This window comes from Eptatretus burgeri, chromosome 16, assembly GCF_056783735.1.
Source record: "Eptatretus burgeri isolate ZD-2024b chromosome 16, Ebu_testis_v1, whole genome shotgun sequence".
In the NCBI taxonomy this organism is placed as follows: domain Eukaryota; kingdom Metazoa; phylum Chordata; class Myxini; order Myxiniformes; family Myxinidae; genus Eptatretus; species Eptatretus burgeri.
Genome location: NC_140976.1, coordinates 51,958,686 through 51,980,964, shown reverse-complemented (window position 1 = coordinate 51,980,964; position 22,279 = coordinate 51,958,686). Strand labels below are relative to the sequence as shown.

Here is a 22,279-nt window from a genome sequence, read left to right as displayed (position 1 = left end):
GCTCCGTGGGTTTTGATCCAATCCTGATAAAATTTTGGTGGGAGGTTTATATCATGATCAAGTTGTGTTTTCCTTAGAATGGGCGTGGTGGGCGGAGCCACACCCATTATGGGCGGAGCCACGCCCAAAAAATATGTTTTTAGGGGGTAGCCGATTTCAATTTGCATCCTCTCCGAGGGGGTTTGTCGAATCTGGCAGCGGTTTCAGTATTTGGTTAGCCCAATGGCACCTGCATAGCCCCACGGAGCTCGATTTTTCATTTTCGTCCCAAGGTCAAGGTCACAAGGTCACGAACTTAGAAAATTGCGAATTTTGATATAAAAATCCATCTTCTCTGAGGGGGTTTGTCGAATCTGGCAGGAGTTTTGGTATTTGGTTAGCCCAATGGCACCTGCATAGCCCCACGGAGCTCGATTTTTCATTTTTGTCCCAAGGTCAAGGTCACAAGGTCAAGAACTTCGAAAATTGCGAATTTTGACATAAAAATCATATGACCGCCAAAACTTTGAGCTAGGATGACAATATTTTTATGCATAATCTTGAGGTCATTCCCCACCTAAAGTCTTGAAACCATTTTGCTCTATCTCAAACACCTTGCCCGTGGCACCCCCTTCAAATTTGTTTTTACGCTGATTTCATAAAAGTATGGATAATCCGAGGAGTGCGAAATGCCATATAGCCTATACGACATTATATTGTTCCTGGAATGTTCCAGAGGAAGTTTTGCACCAAAGGTCTTAATCCTTGACCTTTGACCTTTAAAGTTCACAAAGGTTAAATTTTCAAAGTTGTGGGAACCGAACCGGGTTTTCGACCTTCTTCGACGAACTAACTCCAATAAGCTATAGCACGTATCCTGTTTCCTTATTTTAATGTCCACAACATTGTTTTGTGACCTTTAAAGGTTATGCAAAGGTCAAATTTTGAAAGTTGTTGAACGAAAACGGGTTTTCCACATTTTGCAACTAATAACCTGTCACTCGTACCAAATCATGTTGATCATTTTTATAACTTGGTCAAAAATTATCACATTGTCTCATCCTTGACTTCTGAAACAATCTAAATCGTCAAATACCGCTCGTGAACCATCGTCGTCTTCAGACTTGTTGTTTCAATTTCAAGTTTTTATGTTGTCTGTTTTTGTTGGTTCACCTTGTATAAATGTGCACTTGGCGCACTTTTATCGTCCAAATTACATTTGAATGTCCTCAGAGAACCGTTTTACAGATTTTAGCTGTTCTGTCAATTTTTCGTTATTCGTGGGAAGAGCTTTGAATCATCCATGTGTAGTTGGTGTGTCACCTTTCCTGTTTGTTTGGATGTTCTTCTATTGGTTGTTAGGGTGTAGCCGTGTCCTTCTTTGTAGATCAGGTTACTCAGTGGGTCTAGAGCAGTGTTTCTCAAGGTAGGGCATGGCAATATTTCGGTGAGGCATGAGGATTCAGAATTAATGAATCAATATATGATCGCTTTCATAGCTTTGCTATGAGTTCCTTTCTTGGTTGACTCAGCCATTTCTGGGGGATTTATCTGAAGTACCAGAGCAATGCCAAGAGGAGTTATGCAAGTTGCAACAAGATTTGTCTGTGAAAACTCTTTTCAAGATCAAAGGAACCATGATGTGGCTGTCTGAGGAGTGCGAAAATAAATACCCAAACTCGACTACTTTGGCAAGGGAAGTATTGATAAATTTTTCCATCATCTTATTTCGTCGAATGTGGATTTAGTGTTGTTTCCGATTTGCTGCAAGTTAAGAGAAATCGACTGGAAATAACGAAACGTGGTGATTTAAGGCTGAAACTGACAAAATTGGTTCCTCAAATCAAACAAATCTGCAGCCAGCGTCAAGGGCAGGGCTCCCATTGAAGTGAGTAGCAATTGAATAAAATTTGCAATAAAGTTTTAATAAAGCCTTTTGAATACATGTGTAGTATATTCTGAAGTGTTTCCAATCATGGTGGGGCGTACGATTTTTTTTGAAAATCAAATTGGGGCGTGGAACAAAAAAGGTTGAGAAACACTGGTCTAGAGTCAGACAAAACAAGAGGGGGGAGAGACTCTCTCCCTGAAAGATCCCAAGCTGTATCTTCACATCTGGTATTCCGATCTCTCCTTCCGAGTGCTGTAATATCAATGTAGTATTACGTGTGTGTGTATGTGTGTGTGTGTGTGTGTGTTCCTTCAGTGAACTGCGCTACCCTGTGCCACAGTACACAGTACACTCTGCATGCACTGTTACTCTGCTAAACACAACAGAAAATACATCCCATTCTTCTTTGTAAAAACTGTTTGAAGGATCAATGAACAAAGTGCAGACCCTGTGGTGTCGTGGGTGCCTCGGTGTCATCTGGTGTGATTGTTTTTTTGTTTGTTTGTTTCCACAAGATTGTATTGTTTCCCCTTTTTGTGTGATCTGCTTTCATTTAGAATGTTATTTCATTTCATGAGGATCTTGGAGCGATGTTATCGTCTATATGCAATGCCTTCAGAAAGTGATCACACCTCTTGACTTTTTCACATCTTCTTGTGTTACGGCTTGAGTTTAAAATGGATTAAACTGTGTTTTTTTGTCACTGATTTACACATAATAACCCATAATGTCAAAAGTGGAATATTTTGATAATTTTTTTTACAAATTAATGAAAAAGAAAAGCTGAGATGTCTTGCATCAATAAGTATTCAATAAGCCCTTTGCTGTAGCACTGCAAATTGAGCTCAGGTGCATCTAATATTCAATCATCATCCTTGAAATGTCTCTACAACTTGATTAGAGTCCACTTGTGGCCAATTAGATTTATTGGACATGATTCAGAAATAAACACATCTTTCTACATGAAGTCCCACAGTTGACAGTGCATCTCAGAGCAGAAACTCCACCATGAGGTTCAAATAACTGTCCATAGAACTCCAAGATAGAATTGTGAGGAGGAATCAATCTGGGGAAGGGTATAAATCAATTTCTAGAGTGTTGAAGGTTCCCAAGAGCACAGTGAGCTCCACCATTAGGAAAAGGGAAGAATATAGAACAACCCCAGACTTGTTGTAGAGCTGGCCATCCGACCAAACTGAGCAACCGTGCAAGAAGGACCTTGGTCAAAGAGGTGAGCAAGAACCCAATAACCATGCTGACAGAACTACAGAGTTCTTTGGCTGAGATGCGAGAACATGATGGAAGTACAACAGTCTCTGCAGTACTTCACAAATCTCTGCTTTATGGGAGAGTGGTCAGGTGGAAGCCACTGCTGTGAAAAAGGCACATGACAGTATTCTGGAGTTTGCAAAAAAGCATGTGAAATATTCTGAGAGCATGAGGCAAAATGTTCTGTGATCTGATGAGACGAAAATTGAACTATTTGTCCTCAATGCAAAGTGCTACATACATATCTATACACATACACATACATATCCATACACATACACAAAGTGCTACATACATATCCATATGGAATCCATACACAGCTCATCACCCATCTAACACCATCAAGCAAGGTGGTGGCAGCATTATGCTATGGGTATGCTTTTCAGTGGCAGGGATGAGGAGACTTGTGAGGACAGAAGGAGAAATGAAAGGAGCCAAATAGAGGAAAATCCTTGAGGAGAACCTGCTTCAGAGTGCAAAAGACTTCAGATTGCAGCAAAGATTTATGTTCTGAAGGGACAATGACCCCAAGCATACAGCCAAAGCAACACTGGAATGGCTTCAGAACAAGAACGTGAAATTCCTGGAGTGGCCAAGTCAAAGACCAGACTTGAATCTCATTGATAATCTGTGGAAAGACTTGAAGATTGCTGTTCACTGACACTACCCATCCAATTTGACAGAGCTTGAGCAAATCTGCAAGGAAGAAATGCCCAAATCCAGAAGTGTAAAGCTGATAGAGATTTTCCCAAGAAGACTTGAAGCTGTAATTGCTGCCAAAGGCACTTCTACGAGGTATTGACTCAGGGGGCTGAATACTTATGTAAATTAGATATTTCTGTATTTCAGGTGAGGTCAGGTATGGGAGCATGCACCGGAGCTGCGCGTCGCTGCGTCCACTTTCCAGCGCTACTGCAGGAGCCACCGTCCAGCCATACCCCAGGAAGATGCCCAGCCCATCCCCATCTCCTTGAGATGTTGATCAACCTGCTGCAAGCAGGAGGTCTGACCTCCTGCTTGCAGCAGTGGTCTGACCACCGGCCACCTCCAATCAAGAAGCTCCCTCACTGAGAGAATCTGGTGAGCAGGATCAGCGTCAGGAAAATGAGCCACATGTCCAGACAGCCGCAGCTGATGCTCACGGACTTTGCAGGTAACAAATCTCATTTGAGTCTCTCTCTCAGCAACCGCTCATTGGACACAGCAAATAATTCTCTGAAGAGACCTGGCACCAAAGGAATTAAGTCTCCGTCTCAGATCCCTGGTCAGAGTCCAAGTCTCACATCCGTAGAGCAAGACTGGAAGCACCAATGACCTGAAGACTCGGACTTTCGTCCTCCCGCACAGGTACTGACAGCGCCACACCCCTTGATCCAGTGAATCCATGACTCCACAGGACCGAACCAGATGTTTATTGACCTCTGGCTCACAGCCAGCAGATACATGAATATCAATGCCAAGGAAAGTGAATCTCTCTGTGACCTCAAAATTCTCACCACAAACAGGGACAGACGCACTCATGTAGGCATATGTTTTTCGAATTGATTAAATTGATTTGTGTGGGTTTGCGAAAGGACAATGAGTAGTGGAGGAAGGAGTGTAGAAGTGAACTTCCTCTTTTCGTAATTTTGTAATCACTCTGCTTGAATGTGGGCATTTATAATAACTGAAGTTTCATTTAATCTCTTATATGTAGTCTCAGTTCTTCAATGCATCTGCATATTTTAATCACTAAATATTAATTGAATTCATCTCGATATAACTCATTTTATTAGAACTTGTAATCAAATGTAATCACCAGTGTCTTTCTTAAATAAGGTCTTATTTTTGTGCTGGAGTCAAGGGACTGCCAGTAAATTTCCCTTTTCCCCGACAGACTTTCGACCTCCATAGTGATAAAATGCTTGCTCGCTGGGTTTTGAGAATGCACCTCGCCCTCTGTCTGTCCTTACAATCTAATCAATGTGCTTGCCATTTATGTTGACATGCATCTGTGAAAGGAATTGCACCCATGATGTGGAGATGTTGTATGAACTCCGGTCAACCTTGATTATATGTTATTTAACGCAATGCTATTCAATAAATTGTATTTGTAGTCTGCTCGTGGTTAGTCTGTTCGGATTTGTAGCCTGCCCACAGTTAGCCTGTTCAGATTCAACGCGATTAGCTCTTCAGAAACTCTGCCTGCTTGTGCGATTTGTTATTTCTACCCGGGGAGATAAGGAGCACCCTCTGGTTTACATCAAGTCCTTTCCCCTGTCTTGAAAAGAAAAAAACTTGTAAATGTTAATCTGGCTGACCCAGCCGAGGTTAGTTGTGGCTTACCGTGGTCCGATGTCCCCTGAGGTGTGTCAGGTCAGGTCAGGTTAGATCTGTGACCTGCTACAGGTACCATGTAAACCTGTACTAACCTGTTCCATGGTCGGGTTGTTGGCGACTAAACCATCTCCACCACCAGGTTTCCTGGTGAGGATGGTGTTTGGATATGGACACCCATCAGGATTAATAACAAAACCTGTCAAAGGGCGGAGGAGCTCCTTGTGAGCCAAAGGCCATCCATATCTAGTGCCCAACTGTGTCTGCGGACGTCCTCCTGCAGTTGGGTTACTCTTTTATTAGGAGGTTTGTGGTAGGATTTGCACTCCGGCCACCGTAAAAACCTTCATTCCGCAAAACACAAAAATGCAAAAAAATCTGAAAACCCACTCCATGGGAGTACCTCCTTTGCAGCTTCCCTTCGCAGGGCTGCTCACCGGAGTCCGGATGACGGGATTGGGGCAAAGCCTTCGGGACCCCCAATCTTTGATGAAAGGAGGGAAACCACGGGGTAACATCCCTGGGTCAGGTTGAGAGAGAGTGTGTCGGAGTGGTGCTGAGGTGTCGTCCACCAGACGGAGGTCTCCTAGGGTTAACCTGAGGCGGTCCCTTCGGTTGGGTGCCTGGAATGTCCTATCCCTAAGAGAGGATGATCACCTGTCTCTGTTATCATCTGAGCTCAAGCATTTGGACATCGGTATTGCAGCACTCTCTGAGGTTCGGAGACCGGATTGTGGCGAGATAATGGTGGGTGGTTACACCTACTATTGGTCTGGTCACTCTGATGGTTACCATACTAAAAGAGTTGCTGTAGCTGTGTCCAATAAGCTGACCCCAATGATAATTGAGGAAACACCGGTCAATGAGTGTATTATGAGAAGTGTAAAGGGAAGGGTGATCGCCAAGACTGCAACAACTACCGAGTGTTCACTCTGCTCTCAGTGCCGGGCAAGGTCTTTGCTCGGATAATTCTTGATTGGGTTCTCCACCATCTGCTTGAGCATCAGCGTCCAGAGCAGTCAGGCTTTACACCAAAGAGTTCAACAATTGACCATATCCTTGCTCTTCGTGTCCTCACCGAACGCAGACGAGAGTTTCGGCAGGAGCTGCTTGCAGCCTATGTTGATCTCTGTAAAGCGTTCGATTCAGTGAATCAGGATGTCCTCTGGAGGATTCTTGGTCTTCGTGGGGTGCCACCAAAACTGATCGATCTGATGTCTGAACTCTACTCTGGTACTGAGAGTGCTGTGAAGTGTGGTGGTACCATCTCTGACTCATTTCCAGTTGTTACTGGAGTTCCTCAGGGGTGTGTACTGGCCCCCACACTTTTCAGCACTTGTATGGACTGGATTTTTGGGAGGATGTCAGAAAGATCAAGCTGCGGTGCATCATTTGGGAATGTCAAGATCTCGGACCTTGATTTCGCAGATGATGCAGTCATCTTTGCGGAGGCTTTAGATATCCTTTTGGGGGCACTCGAGGTGCTGAATGAGGAGTCGGGGCCGCTGGGATTATGTATTTCTTTGGTCAAAACTAAGATCCAGGCTTTCAATGACATCTTGGATGCTGCTGTCCTGTCTGTGTCTGTTTGTGGTGAGGATGTTGAGGTCGTGGAGAGATTCACTCACCTTGGCAGTGACATTCATGTCTCTGCAGGCTGTGAGTCAGAGGTCATTAGACGTCTGGCTCGGGCCTGGGGAGTCATGGAATCACTGGATCATGGGGTGTGGCGCTGCCGGTACCTGTGCGGGAGGACGAAAGTCCGAGTCTTCAGGTCCTTCGTGCTTCCAGTCTTGCTCTGTGGATGCGGGACTTGGACTCTGACCAAGGATCTGAGACAGAGACTTAATTCCTTTGGTACCAGGTCTCTTCGGAGAATCCTTTGCTATCGCTGGTCAGATTTTGTGTCCAACGTGCGGTTGCTGAGAGAGACTCGGATGAGATTTATTACCTGCATGGTCCGTGAGCGTCAGTTGCAGCTGTATGGACATGTGGCTCGTTTTCCTGACGCTGATCCTGCTCACCAGATTCTCTCAGCGAGGGAGTCTGGTGAGTGGAGGAGGCCAATGGGCTGACCACGTGCCTCGTGGTTGCAGCAGATTGACCAGCATCTCAAGGAGATGGGGATGGGCCTGGCATCTGCCTGGGGGAAGGCCAGACGGAGGCCCCTAGAGTACCCGCGGAAAGTGGACGCAGCGCCGCGCTGTTATGGCACATGCTCCCATACCTGACCTGACCTGATGTCCCCTCCCACTCCTGTCTCCATGAGGATCCTTCCACTTTGCTCTGCACTCCACTTTGTTTAATTCAACATCTATGAGAAAGTTCAAGCTGTGCTCTCGGCACATCCCCTCCCATCTTTTCTGCTCTCTCCTCGGCCCCCCAATTATCCCCCCCACCTCTTCCAAATTTCTATATAGGGGAAGTTCTTGTAGCTCAGATGAGTTGAGAACAGTGTATGTCTTGCCATCATTGTTCCCATTCCGAAATTACGTATTAAAAATTATCTTTCGTTGTACTTCGCTCGAGTGGAAAATTGATACTTGAGATTCACCACACCACCATAACCATTAAGCCAACACCAGATCAGCCTGATATAGCTGCTCAAAGTTACCGGCCCATCGGGTCTTCACTGTGGACTCCTCTGTCAAGAGCCAACCACACTCCACTCTGACTGCAGTACACCAAGGGATGGGCTTGGAGGAACGCAATGCACAAATTCCCCTGTAAGCAGGACGAGAATCACTTGATCACAGATGATGCTCTACCCACTCACAGATTCCTCGCACATAGGCCTCCTTGTCCACCCTCAGTGCATGTACAGATTTACACCTCAACTCCCTGAACAGCTCAGCTCTGCCATTAAGCCTGGCCCAGCGACACTGGTCAATGGTATCCAGAGTCTCTTGAGAGACAAAATTCTTCTTTACCCTATGGTGAGTTCCCATACTTCCACCAGCAACGTCAAGGCTGGTGGTCTTGAAGGCACTCCACAACTCATCAGGATTCCCAAAGCACCCAGAACACCCTCCCCCCAAAGTCCCGACTGAGCCTGTTTGCAAACTCCTCAGCTCCCCTCTCATCCTTGAGATTGCCAACATCCAGTCTCGACTGGGATGGTACCATTCTCCCAGATTTAAGCTGCAACATCAGAGTTGCTCCTACAAGCCTGTAGTCGGCATTGAGGAATTGAGCACTCCGGTTGACCCTGCAGTTCTTAAATCATTCTCCAGCAACCATCAACGAGCACATGGTCAATCACCTTTGCCATTGCACCAGCGTTGGAATACCAAGTCCAGCGATGAGCCTGTGAGAGCTGAAACAATGAACGAGCCCACCCAAAATCCATGACTTCATGCAAAGTCAAGGAACTTAGTGCTGTTCTGGTTCACAGTTCCATACCAATGGGGAGCAACGCATGTATCATAACCGACCCCATCAGTTTCACTCGATGCACGGAAATCCCCAACAACGAGAAGAGTATCTTGCCTGGGGCACTGATCAACCACAGACTCAAGTGGGGCATTGAATGCCTCCTTCATGGTGAGATCACTCGCCTCAATCAGAGCATATACAGAGACCAAGGAAGCGACACCCAAGGAGTGATGAATCCTTATTCTCATCATATGCTTGTTGACCGGTGTTACCTCAGTTATCATTGGCGTCCTCTTATTGGACAGAGCTGCAGCAACTCCTTGGGCATGGTAACCATCAGATTGACCAGACTAATAGTAGGTGTAACCAGAAGCCATGACCTCACCACAATCCACTCTCCGAACCTCAGAGAGTGCTGCAATACTGATGTTCAAACGGTTGAGCTCAGATGATCACAGAGACAGGTGATCATCCTCACTTTGGAAGAGGACATTACAGGCACCCACGCGATTGGACCGTCTCAGTTGAACCCAAAGTGACCGCCGTCTGATGGATGACACTTCAGCACCACCCCGGCACACACTACTGAAATCTTATCTGGGAAAATTACTCCATGGTTTTCCTCCTGTCATCAAAGAGTGGGGGTCCCGAATGCTCTGCCCCAATCCTGTCTTCCAGTGAGCTGCCCTGCAGAGGGCAGTTTCACAGGAGGTACTCCCTCAGAGTGGGTTTTCAATTTTATTTGCGTTTTTCTCGTGTTTTGCGGTGTGAAGAGTTTTACGGTGGCCGAAGTGCAATTCCTGCCACCAACCTCCTTCAAGAAGGTAACACAAGTGCAGGAGGATGTCCACAGACACAGTTGGGCACTAGATATGGATGGCTGTTGGCTCACAAGGAGCTCCTCCGCCCTTTGACAGGTTTTGTTTTTAATCCCGCTGGGTGTCCATATCCAAACACCCTCCTCATCAGGAAACCTGGTGGGGGACACAGTTTAGTCGCCGACAACCCAACCATGAAACATGTCAATACAGGTTTATATGGTTCCTGCAGTTAGTTACATATCTGCTCTGGCCTGGCCTGACAATGTATTTCATTTTCATTTTCAATGTATTTATAAAACTTTCTAAAAAATGTTTTTACTTTGTCATTGTGGAGTATTTTGTGCAGATCGGTGACAAAAACTTATATTGAATCCATTTTAAATTCAGGCTCCAACACAACAAAATGTGAAAAAGTCAAGGGACGAATACTTACTGAAGGCACTGAAAAAGCAAATGAGACTTTTGTTTGTTTGTGTCATCACAACTCTGAGCTTCCAAGGTTAATCGCAAAAACATAGGATCACTTTTTTTTTAAATAACAATACACCTTACAAGGCATTTTACACAGTCATTTTATCACAATTTATAACTTCCTTGACGCGGTTAAGTGGTGGGGCTCCAGAGGGAGGAGACGGGGTGGGGTGGATGGTGGTTTGAGGAGGGAGGGTAGGGCTAGGTTTGATTGAGAAAAAGGGGCAGTGCCGAGTACCTCTGCTCATCGATACTAATAAATATGTGTGTGTGTGTGTGTGTGTGTGTGTGTGTGTGTGTGTGTGTGTGTGCCATTGTGTCTCACCCATAACTCGAAAACCTTGAAAATTATTGGCATGAAACTTTGCATGCACCGGAAGACAACTCCAAGGGAGTGCATGGATGAAAATTTGGTATTTGGCTTCGTTTAAACACCCCTTTTGAAAATAATTAATGGCCATATTTAATTATATCCTTTATCAGCCACATCCTTGGTCACCTTGCTCTCTCTGGAATGTTAAGGCGCATCCTGGGTTACCTCACTGTGGTCTGAAGCTGCCATGTTTTTTGGCCTCCTTAACGAAGCTTTGACTCTCCACCCTCCTCATAAGGCTGCAATGATTTTTTCATGATAAAGTTCTTTTTTCACATTCCTCACATATTATCGAATGCATGATTATCATTGCTACAAATTGCTGGATAAATTGCAATGCTTATAAACGTCCCGAGACGCCAGCGTTCATGGCTTTATTTCATTTCCGCATGTCATAACCTCGAGAATCTCTTAAACAAAGCCAACTTACAAATTTTTTAAGTTCCAGAATTGAATTTCGCAGCAGTTTAGACTGCTAAAAAGGTGTTTATTTGTCCAATTCAGACATATTTGATATTTTGTGCATCTCTGGGAGGTGTGTGTTTAATATGACGGTTCGGTGATTGCTAATCGCGTGCGAAGCAAGCCATTCCTTATCAACCTTTTTGTTGGAGTGCTTAAGCCTCTTGGAGAGCTCTACTGTATTCACTGTCACTGAGTGCTGTATATTGATCGACTTGAACAATCTTCAGGGACCACTTGGCTGTGATGGCACCACATTATTCTGCGGTCACATCAGCATTGATAAATACAAATAAAACTAGAAGGGCACTCAGTAGAGTGAATGCCTCTGCCATGTAATGCCTGATCCATGAGAATATATCAGCCCAATACATTTTTGAAATATCATGCGATATATTGTTTTTGCCCTATCTTTCAATGGTGAAGAATCACTTTAAAAATTAAATAATTCCCGCATCCAGATCCGGGTTTGGATCTTCACCAAAATCTAATCAATTCATCGTGGCCCCACACCCAACCGTTCCACCAAGTTTCATCCGAATCCGTCCACAACTTTTTGAGATATCGTGCAAAATATTAGTTTCACCCTATCTCAATCATGAAGAATCACTTAAAAATTTATTGGATCCGGATCCAGATTCGGATCTTCACCAAAAATTGAATGAATTCTTCCTCCTCACACACTCAAAAAGCCCACCAAGATTCGTCCAAATCTGTGCACAACTTTTTGAGATATTGTGATAAATATATATAAATATATATATATATATATATATATATAAATATATATATATATATATATATATATATATATATATATATATATATATATATATATATATATATATATACAGTTTTTGGCTCTCTCTCTCAATGGTGAAAAATCACTTAATAAATTCTAGTAGCCAGAGCCGGATCTGGATCTTCAGTAAAATCTAATCAGTTTGTCCTTGTCACACCCCAACCTATCCACCAAATTTTATCTGGATTTTATCTGCACACAGACAGACAGACAAGCAAGCAAACAGACAATGCGGTGAAAACATAACCTTCTTTATCCACAGTGGCAGAGGAAATATAGAAACATATCCTTAACATCACGGCAGGATATCTGAGAGGTACACATGCTTCCACTTAGCTGTCGAGACTGATTTTGTTTCCTGACCCAGATATAAACTGTTATCCTGGTGTTTCACAGGCAGGGTGATTCATCAATGTGTGTACTGTTAACCTGGACATTGCATCTGCTGGAATCTCCCCTCCTCACTTCCACCCCCCCCTCTCTCTCTCTCTCTTTACATATCTGGAGGGTGGTTATCGCTGGATATATCTGGATGGTGGTTATGTTTGGATGGTGGTTATCTCCATACGTGTCTGGATGTTGATTATGTCAGGGCGGTGTTTGTCTCCGGACGTATCAGGGCGTTGTTTATGTTCGGACGAGAGTTTGTGTCCGGGTGGTGTTTATGTCTGGGCGGAAATGTATCTTTGGACGTGTCCCGTGTTGAAATGTATTTGCCGTGTTTGTCTCCAGGCGGTATTTGGACTAATTTTGATGAGACAGTATGAATCTTGTTTAATGCTCCACCGCACCGTCTGCCTTTCCTTCCTCTCACCTCATGCCCTCTTCTCTTTCCCCACTCCTCCTCACTCCCCTCCCTCCTTTCTCTTCTCCCGCCTTTCCCGTTCCTCCATCTATCTATCTATCTCTATCTCTATCTCTATCTCTATCTCTATCTCTCTCTCTCTCTCTCTCTCTCTCTCTCTCTCTCTCTCTCTCTCTCTCTCTCTCTCTCTCTCTCTCTCTCTCTCTCTCTCTCTCTCTCTCTCTCTCTCTCCCTCATACTATTCCAATCAGCGAAGTGACGGTAGGTATTTGCTTGTAGTAAATAAAATTGATTTTTGAATGCATCCCAATATATTAAATAAGGCAATTATCTGTATGTAAATGTGCTTTTCTTTGCACATCAGAAATTCATTGGAGAAAAAACAGTTAGGCGAAATCTCCACCAAACTTTACATACATGTTGGTATTACCAGAGTAAAAAAAAAATAATACTAATCCTCCCCCATACAATACGAGGTGGGGGGGGGGGAGAAAACTTGCCAATTCTCCCGAAGTGGGTGGGTGTTTCTGGTGTTTTGATTTTAACAACAAAATGATATACACACAAGTGAATTTGACAGCTGTGAAGTAAGGCCTGGGTTATTATGCTCCACAAAACACTTCCATGTTCATCCAAAGTCGTCTCCTCAACCAAATATTGTTTTCAACACATGGCCTTGCCTTCAATGCTTTTGAATGTCACAATATTATGTCATGTGCCTCCCGAATGGTCAATCTAAATTGATGCAAATGATGATGTCACTGATGGCATGTTTGGTAATGTAAATGAGGAATCCAGCTCACTAGTGGTGACTTCCTGGCAACAGAGGTGACACCGTGTGCTCTGTGGTGTTAAAGGTTCTACCGGTTCAGCTGCAAACTTTTCAGTCTCAGCTAATGTTTTGTTTCTGATGATGCCTGAAGATAGAAACGGCAAGTAAGCTTGGAGCACTATGTGTATTAGTTTTAGGGCTGGGATTCATGTGCTTATTTTTTTGTCAGTATTCATGTGCACATCGTTGTGTTTCACGATGCGATCAAAGATGGCAGACTGGCGGCCATTTTAGTTGTGAAAAATCCCGTATCAAACACATCCTCAACCATTACTCGGACATACATTTACCGATATTATTCAAACTTGGCACACAAATAAGGAATGATGACTTACACAAGTAAGTCATTGATTTTTCAAAATCAGTTCCAAGATGGCCGACTGGCGGCCACTTTGTTCCTTAAATGGGTCCCCAACCATTTCTCAGACATGCATGGTCTGATTTTATTCAACCTTGGCACAAGTACAGTACATCGTGACCTACATATGCACCTCACTTTATTTTGCGATCTGTGCAAAGATGGCCGACTGGTAAACTGGTGACCATTTTAGTTGTAAAAAAAACCCTCAGTATTGAACAAATCGTCAACCATTTCTTGGACATGCATTTACCGGTGTTGTTCAAACTTGGCAAACAGATTAGAAATAATGACCTTCATAAACGTGTCATTGTTTTTCGAGATCACATCCAAGATGGACACCTGGTGGCCATTTTGTTCCTTAAACATTTCCCAACCATTTATTGGATGTGTCTGGTCCGATTTTGTTCAAATGTGGCAGAATCACAGTACACAATGGCATACACTTGCACCCAACTTTACTTTGCAATCTGATCAAATATGGTCGACTCGTAGACCAGCGGCCATTTTAGTTGAAAACAAATATGGGCTCGAACTTTAACTCCGTACAAAAGGATAACTAAAGCTGTTTTTTGACATTTTTTGTTTCACAACCCAGAGTTTTCATCGGATCTTCATGAAACTTGCCATCTACTGTATGTGCAGAAAGTGCACGCGCAGGCAGTAATCATCTCCGATTTTGGAAATTCTTCCTAGAAAAAAAGTTGACGTCATAATATCGCCGCTAATTGAAATCGCCTATACCATTATCTCCGAAACTAGGCAAGCTGTTTAAATTTTGTTCGCGGGAATCAAGCCGGGCATTAGCACAGATAATTTATCGCAAACCTGATACATCACAATGATGTCATATTCGTTTTTATGACGTCATCATTAAGAGGATGAGGATCTTAGCTCATTCGAGCTTGTTATTAAAAACATGGGTTTGTTTCTCAACAGAGAAACTCAATAGAGAAACAACAGCACCTTTTAGACTGCATACACACTTTGCGCTTTGACACGCATTAATATGGATTTGCCATTTGTATTACCATGAATTTTAGTTCAGGATAATGTCCTTGTGTTTATTTTTGTGTTATTTAGATTTTATACACATGTAAATTTGCTTTTTCCTTGTTTCATTCATTTTGCTGTTGATTACCTGCCAGAAGGTGCCAGTAGTCCTGGTGAGCGTATGAACCATTCCAAGCGGGATCCAAATGAGGATGAAGATGTTTATCAACCACCCCAGAACCACCGATGCCCATAAAGGGTAAGTGTATTCTCCATAGTGAACAGGCTTGTAAAGAATGATTTTAGAGAGTATTATCACCTGCAGGAATCCAGGAAAATAAGTTAATATTTCAAACCTCTCATCAAGCTCCAATATTGTTTGATTTTTCAATCACATCAATGCCACACAAAATAACTCACTTTTTCAGATCTGCACCTTTTCTCGATTTGGAACAATTTTTGCCCGATTCGAAGCTTTGAAATGGAATGCCTTTCGGGCTGAAGTTGCCAGAATGAGTGTTGAGGAATATTGCTTCAATGTTTCCAGAATCTTGGCTTTTCAGTTACTTTTAACTTCTCATATGATTACTATTTGTTGAAAAAAGTCCATCATTTTTCCCATGAAATAAAGTGTTCACCCAAGGCAGCTCAATGATTATGGACCTGTTGCCCTTAGCTGCATCCTGTGTAAATGTATATTGAAATTGATGGTGAAGTTTATGACATCAGATGTAGCTCCCAAATTGGATCCTTTGCAATTCGCATACAAATCAAGACGCAGTTTTGAAGACGGATGGCTCAGTTTGTTTCATCGATTCACAAGTCATCTTGACATGAATGGAACCTATGTTCATGTATTTGTCAGTTAAAAGCTTTATGTTGTGGTAAATTTAAACATTAGTAAATGCATGTAAATTAACGATTAAAATGGATTTTTACATGTTATAAAATTCGTTTAGCACACATCGGCAAATTGTAATTTCAATTGTCTGATGCAAAAAGCTAATTTTAACTGTATACGGCAGTATTGTACGGTAAATTGCCTGGTAAGATTTCTGAAAGTGCTGAAACATTCTCAGACGAAACTTCCAACATGGACGAGAATCACATTTTCTGGGACATCCATGATTGTTCTGTAATACCATATAAGGGAGGTGCAGAGAGACGGGTGATATGTGACGGGCTGTGTGTTTCAATCGTCGATTTAACTTTGATGAGTGAATGAGGTGTAAATGTCAAAAGCGGTTGTTAATGCGTGGAGCCAATCATAATCAGGTCAGGTATGGGAGCATGTGCCAGAACAGCGCGTCGCTGCATCCACTTTCCGCCGGTACTCCAGGGGCCTCCGTCTGGCCTTCTGCCAGGCAGATGCCAGGCCCATCCCCATCTCTTTGAGATGCTGGTCAACCTGCTGCAACCACGAGGCACATGGTCGGCCCATTGGCCTCCTCCACTCACGAGACTCCCTTGCTGAGATAATCTGGTGAGCAGGATCAGCGTCAGGGAAACGAGCCACAGGTCCATACAGCTGCAACTGACGCTCACGGACCATGCAGGTAACAAATGTCATCTGAGTCTCTCTCAGCAACCGCTCATTGGACACAAAATCTGACCATCGATAGCCAAGGATTCTCCAAAGAGAACTGGTACCAAAGGAATTAAGTCTCTGTCTCAGATCCTTGTTCAGAGTCCAAGTCTCGCATCCATAGAGCAAGACTGGAAGCACCAAGGACCTGAAAGCTCGGACTTTCGTCCTCCTGCACAGGTACCGGCAACGCCACACCCCATGATCCAGTAAATCCATGACGCCCCACGCCCGACCCAGACGTCTATTGACCTCTGACTCACAGCCAGCAGAGACATGAACATCACTGCCAAGGTAAGTGAATCCCTCCATGAAGTCAACATCCTCATCACAAACAGGAACAGACAAGATAGCAGTATCCAAGACGTCATTGAAAGCATGTATCTTAGTTTTGACCCAGGAAACCCGTAATCCCAGTGGCCCCGGCCCTCAAAAGGATATCCAGAGTCTCCGCAAAGATGACTGCATCATCTGCAAAATCAAGGTCAGAATTCTTGACAGTCCCAAGCGATGAACCACCGCTTTATCTCTCCGACATCCTCCCCAGAATCCAATCCATAAAAGCACTGAAATGTGTGGGGGCCAGTACACACCCCTGGCGAACTCCAGCAACAACTGGAAATAAGTCAGAGATGGTACCACTACACTTCACAGCACTCTCAGTACCAGAGTAGAGTTCAGACATCAGATCGATCAGTTTTGGTGGCACCCCACGAAGACCAAGAATCCTACAGAGGGCATCCCGATTCACTGAGTCGAACGCTTTACAGAGATCAACATAGGCTGCAAGCAGCCCCTGCCAAAACTGTCGTCTGCGTTCAGTGAGGACACGAAGGGCAAGGATACGGTCAATCGTTTACCTCTTTGGTGTAAAGCCTGACTGCTCTGGACGCTGGTGCTCAAGCAGATGGTGGCGAACCCTATCAAGAATTATCCGAGCAAAGACCTTGCCCGGCACTGAGAGCAGCGTCACCCCTCGGTAGTTGTTGCAGTCTTGGCGATCACCCTTCCCTTTCCAGAGAGGGACAACAAGGCCCCTCTTCCAGTGAGTTGGGATGAAGCCTGTGTTCCAGGCAGAGCACAGAACTGCATGCAATGACACAAGTGCAGCATTTCCACCAGCTTTGAGAAATTCAACATGGATGCCACAGATCCCTGGAGATTTACCCCGCTTCAACCGGTTCACCGCAGCCCGTGTTTCTACAAGCGAAGGTGGACCACAGTTGATTGGAGGGTCAGCAACAGGGATTGTAACACCCTTGACGTCCAACTCGACAGCTTGGGGATCAGCCTGGTACAACCGCTCAAAGTAACCGGCCCAGCGGGCCTTCACTTCAGACTCCTCTGTCAAGAGCCTACCACTCTCTGCTCTAACTGCAGTGCTCCGAGGGAGGGGCTTGGATGAACGCAATGCACGAATTCCCCTGTAAGCGGGAAGAGAATCACCTGTCCACAGGTGATGCTCTTCCCCCTCGCAGATTCCTCGCACACAGGCCTCCTTGTCCACCCTTAGTGCACGTACAGTTTTACGCCTCAGCTCCCTGAACAGCTCAGCTCTGCCATTCAGCCTGTCCCTGCGACTCTGGTCAATGGTATTCAGTGTTCCTTGAGAGACAAAATTCTTCTTTGCCCTGCGGTGTGTTCCAAGACATCCACCGGCAACATCAAGGACGGTGGTCTTGAAGGCGCTCCACAACTCTTCAGGTGCTCCCAAAGCACCCAGGCACCCCAAATGTCCATTCAGCTTGTTCGCATACTCCTCAGCTACTCTCTCATCCTTGAGCTTGCCAACATCCAGCCTTGGCTGGGATGGTACCGTTCTCCAGGATTTAAGGTGCAGCTTTAGAGTTGCTACAACAAGCCTGTGGTCAGTATTGAGGAACTGAGCTCTCCGGTAGACTCTGCAGTTCTGGATTATCCTCCAGCCACCGTCACCGAGGACATGGTCAATCTCCTTTGCCACACCACCAGCGTTGGAATACCAAGTCCAACGATGAGCTTGTGGGCGCTGAAACCATGAACCGGCCACCCTAAGTCCATGACTTCTTGCAAAGTCAAGGAACTTAGTGCTATTCTGTTTCACAGTTCCTGACCCATGGGGACCAACACATGTCTCATAACCATCCCTATCAGTTCCAGTCGATGCATTGAAATCCCCCAAGACTAGAAGTGTATCTCGTCTGGGGAACGGATCAACCACAGACTCGAGCGTGGCGTAGAATGTGTCCTTCACGGTGAGATCACTCGCCTCAGTCGGAGCATAGACAGAGACCAGGGAAATGACACCTAAGGAGTGATGAATCCTTAGTCTCATAATACACTTGTTGACCAGTGTTTCCTCAATTATCATTGGGGTCAGCTTATTGGACACAGCTACAGCAACTCCTTTAGTATGGTAACCATCAGAGTGACCAGACCAATAGTAGGTGTAACCACCCACCATTATCTCACCGCAATCCGGTCTCCGAACCTCAGAGAGTGCTGCAATACCGATGTCCAAATGCTTGAGTTCAGATGATAACAGAGACAGGTGATAATTCTCTCTTAGGGATAGGACATTCCAGGCACCCAACCGAAGCGACCGCCTCAGGTTAACACTAGGAGACCTCCGTCTGGTGGACGACACCTCATCACCACTCCGACACACTCTCCCTCAATCTGACCCAGGGATGTTACCCCGTGGTTTCCCTCCTTTCATCAAAGATTGGGAGTCCCGAAGGCTTTGCCCCAATCCCGTCATCCGGACTCCGGTGAGCTGCCCTGCGAAGGGAAGCTGCACAGGAGGTACTCCCATGGAATGGGTTTTCAGATTTTTTTGCGTTTTTGTGTTTTGCGGAATGAAGGGTTTTACGGTGGCCGGAGTGCAAATCCTACCACCAACCTCCTAATAAAAAAGTAACCCAACTGTAGGAGGACGTCCGCAGACAGTTGGGCACTAGATCTGTATGGCCGTTGGCTCACAAGGAGTTCCTCCGCCCTTTGACAGCTTTTGTTTTTAATCCTGCTGGGTGTCCATATCCAAACACCCTCCTCACCAGGAAACCTGGTGGGGGAGACGGTTTAGTCGCCGACAACCCGACCATGGAATAGGTTAGTACAGGTTTACATGGTACCTGTAGCAGGTCACAGATCTCACCTGACCGGACATAATCGTAATCAGGTTGTTTAAAACTCGTTAAAATTGTGTGTCGGGAAAGAATTCCTTTTAGCTCTTTATATCATTCTTGTGGACAGGCCAGCGAACGAGTGGACACCATGACAAGAATTGAAGGATCGACAGCCCCGAAGGACAAGCTGAACATGCGTGAGTTGTGCTGGCAGGACTGGGATACTCAGCGGTGGAACTAAATCAACGCAGGAATCGGAGTTGGACATTGCATGTAATGGTGAACTTCCTCATTTGACTTTGTGTCTGTTTCTTTGAAATACAAGTTTCAGTAACGTTATGCTGTTGATGTGATCACTGTCACTCCACTCAAAAGTCACAGACACCAACTGACAAAGATCCATTTGAGTGGCAACTGACCTGTACGTTCGTTCACCTCTCTGGATTCCAGTTGTTGGAGAACACGCTGGGTTTGGCACCACGAACAACATATGTACACCAAGGGAAGGAAACCCCAAAGGTACGCATATCACTCCCACCTCCGACAGTATTATTTATTGCTTTATCATCAGCCTTTAAAACTATGCAGCCATTTACCCTTCTGAAAGTGCTGAGTGACCTGTGCCTGAACCCGCATATCATACCCTGGGTGCAAAGTTTTTTTTTACGAGACCATCCTGAGCAGGTGAAGGTGAATGGTAGTTTATCATCAAATTATCAATCTTTAATGCTGGTGTTGTACAAGACTGAGTATAATCACCTGTACTGTTCAGTCTGTACACCAATGGATGTGTGGCTCTCAAAGAAGTGTGTTAGTTTATTAAGTACGCAGACGACACCGCCATTGTTGGCTGTCTTTCCAATCAATTGTGCATTGTATCGTAACTCAATGAGATTGACGCATTCAATAAATGTCTTGGGGACTTTTGGCTCTGAATGCGTGCAAAACTAAAGAGATGATTTTGGATTTTCAAAAGGGTCAAAATCGTGAACCTGCAATAATGAATGGTGAAAAGGTGGAAATTGTGAAGAAATTCAAATAACTGGGCAATATTATTGCGAACAAGCTAACTTTTCAGGAAAACACTGATGTTGTGTACAATAAACCAATGCAAAGATTGCATCTTCTCATGACATTGAATTCATTTGGTGTTAGCTCACATATGATGTGGATGTTAACTCATTCCTTGCCGATTCGTGTTTTGACATTTTATTTGGTTTCTCGGAATAGTTATCTAAACGTGCAGAATACGTTCAAACTGGGAAAGGTCATTACACTGGCATTTAAACTGGATGGGCCTTCAACCAGTATGGAGTCTATATTTGCGAGCATTGAAAAGGAAGTCCATGCATGTATGCACCGATGAAAGTCACTTCTTGAACAAGACTTTTTCAAAAACTAACATCATGGAGACGCTTTTGTTCTGCACTTATTAAGAACATAAGGAAACCCAAGGAAACAAAAGGAAATCAGATACAGGTGGAGGCCATTCAGCCCTTCATGCCTGTGCGCCACATCAACTCCACACCAATTTATCAACACCGGATCAAAATAAGAAATTGCAAAACACTTTTTTTTGAAATTCAGTGTTTTTGTGTTAGATTATTTTTTTTGCAGTTTTTGTATTTTTCTTTTTTTTCTTCCAGGGGAGGGGGGCATGGGCTTGGGTGAAAAACATGCAACATCAATCACACAACACCACTTGGTGAGACCCTCACCAACAACACTCCGTACACATGCACACAATCACCCATCAATGCTCAAACTACCTAAAAGTCATTTCAACATCCCTTTACCCCTCTATTTACAAAACTTACAGGAACGTATCTAATTCCAATATTAACTTATCTACTGTTTCTGCTGCGATTACCTTTCCAGGGAGACCATTTCACATATTAACTCTGAGTGAAATTCCCCTGTCTAACTACAGTCTTAACTCTCCTTTTCTTTACTATCAGGCTATGGCCCCTGGTCCTATCACTGTCTACTCTGCTGAATAATTAATTTGCATTTATTTTGTCTCTACCTTTCATAATCTTAAACATCTCCATCATATCTCCTCATAACTGCCTCCTTTCTTGTGTATAAAGCCCCGTCTCCTTAAGCCGCTCCTCATAGCTGAGACTAGCTAGGCCTGGAATCAATCTAGTGGCCCTGCGCTGAACCCACTCTATGGCATCTATGTCTTTCCTGAGTTGTGGTGACCAAATCTGCAAGCAATATTCTAGATGTGACCCTCACTAAATTTATGTACAATGTTAACACCACCTCTTTTGATTTATAAATGATCCCCATCCGAATACAACCTGAAACCCTGTTTGCTTTACCTCGGGCCAGATTTAGGGCAGGGCCCACAGGGCCACGGCCCAGGGCCCGACGCAAACGCAAAGATTACAAGAAATTCTGCTATTTTCCCCCTTTTGTTTGTTTGTGAAAAAAAATCTAGTTCATTTGTGTAAATGGTCAGTGAATCACGAAACAAATACTCACTATCCCTGTTAATTTGGCATCTGTTTGGTTATGTTTATCATTTATTTTGCATCTTTGAACTTACTTTTTTTCCTTTCCACTGATCATAAGAGCGCAATCTTAAGGTCTACCACAGAAATAGGTCACACGAAAAAAAGTGAGTGTTTTCCCAATCCCAGCAAGCTATGGCCGTCTCGATTTCATTTTTGCAAAATTACATGCCCGCCCTGAATCTATGTTTGCTATGTACTGCGCAGGCGTACTGCTGGGGTGGTTATACTATAATTGTGTAATTCAAGTTTACACACTGGATAATATTTTATTATATTTATAAGGTGTGTCTCGGTGGCAGAGTAGTAAGGTTGCTGGCT

At 44.3% G+C, this 22,279-nt stretch overlaps 1 protein-coding gene and 1 long non-coding RNA gene across 4 annotated transcripts in view; one reads left to right on the top strand and one right to left on the bottom strand.

Moving 5' to 3' along the window:
• The window catches only part of LOC147011061 (sodium- and chloride-dependent GABA transporter ine-like), a 205,902-nt gene that overhangs the window by 3,730 nt on the left and 179,893 nt on the right, over window positions 1-22,279 (bottom strand). Inside the window, exon 13 of the mRNA XM_085859605.1 lies at window positions 14,896-15,066. Coding sequence (XP_085715731.1) covers window positions 14,896-15,066 — 171 coding nt within the window. The remainder of the gene's footprint in view (window positions 1-14,895; window positions 15,067-22,279) is intronic.
• The window catches only part of LOC147011063 (uncharacterized), a 105,205-nt gene that overhangs the window by 26,666 nt on the left and 56,260 nt on the right, over window positions 1-22,279 (top strand). Inside the window, exons 2-4 of one of the 3 annotated variants that reach the window (XR_015052403.1) lie at window positions 14,903-15,006; window positions 19,567-19,712; window positions 19,890-19,958. This is a non-coding gene — a long non-coding RNA (uncharacterized LOC147011063). Of the gene's footprint in view, window positions 1-13,130; window positions 15,007-19,566; window positions 19,719-19,889; window positions 19,959-22,279 lie in introns of those variants that run through there. The other 2 variants (XR_015052402.1, XR_015052404.1) reach the window with 2 other exon arrangements.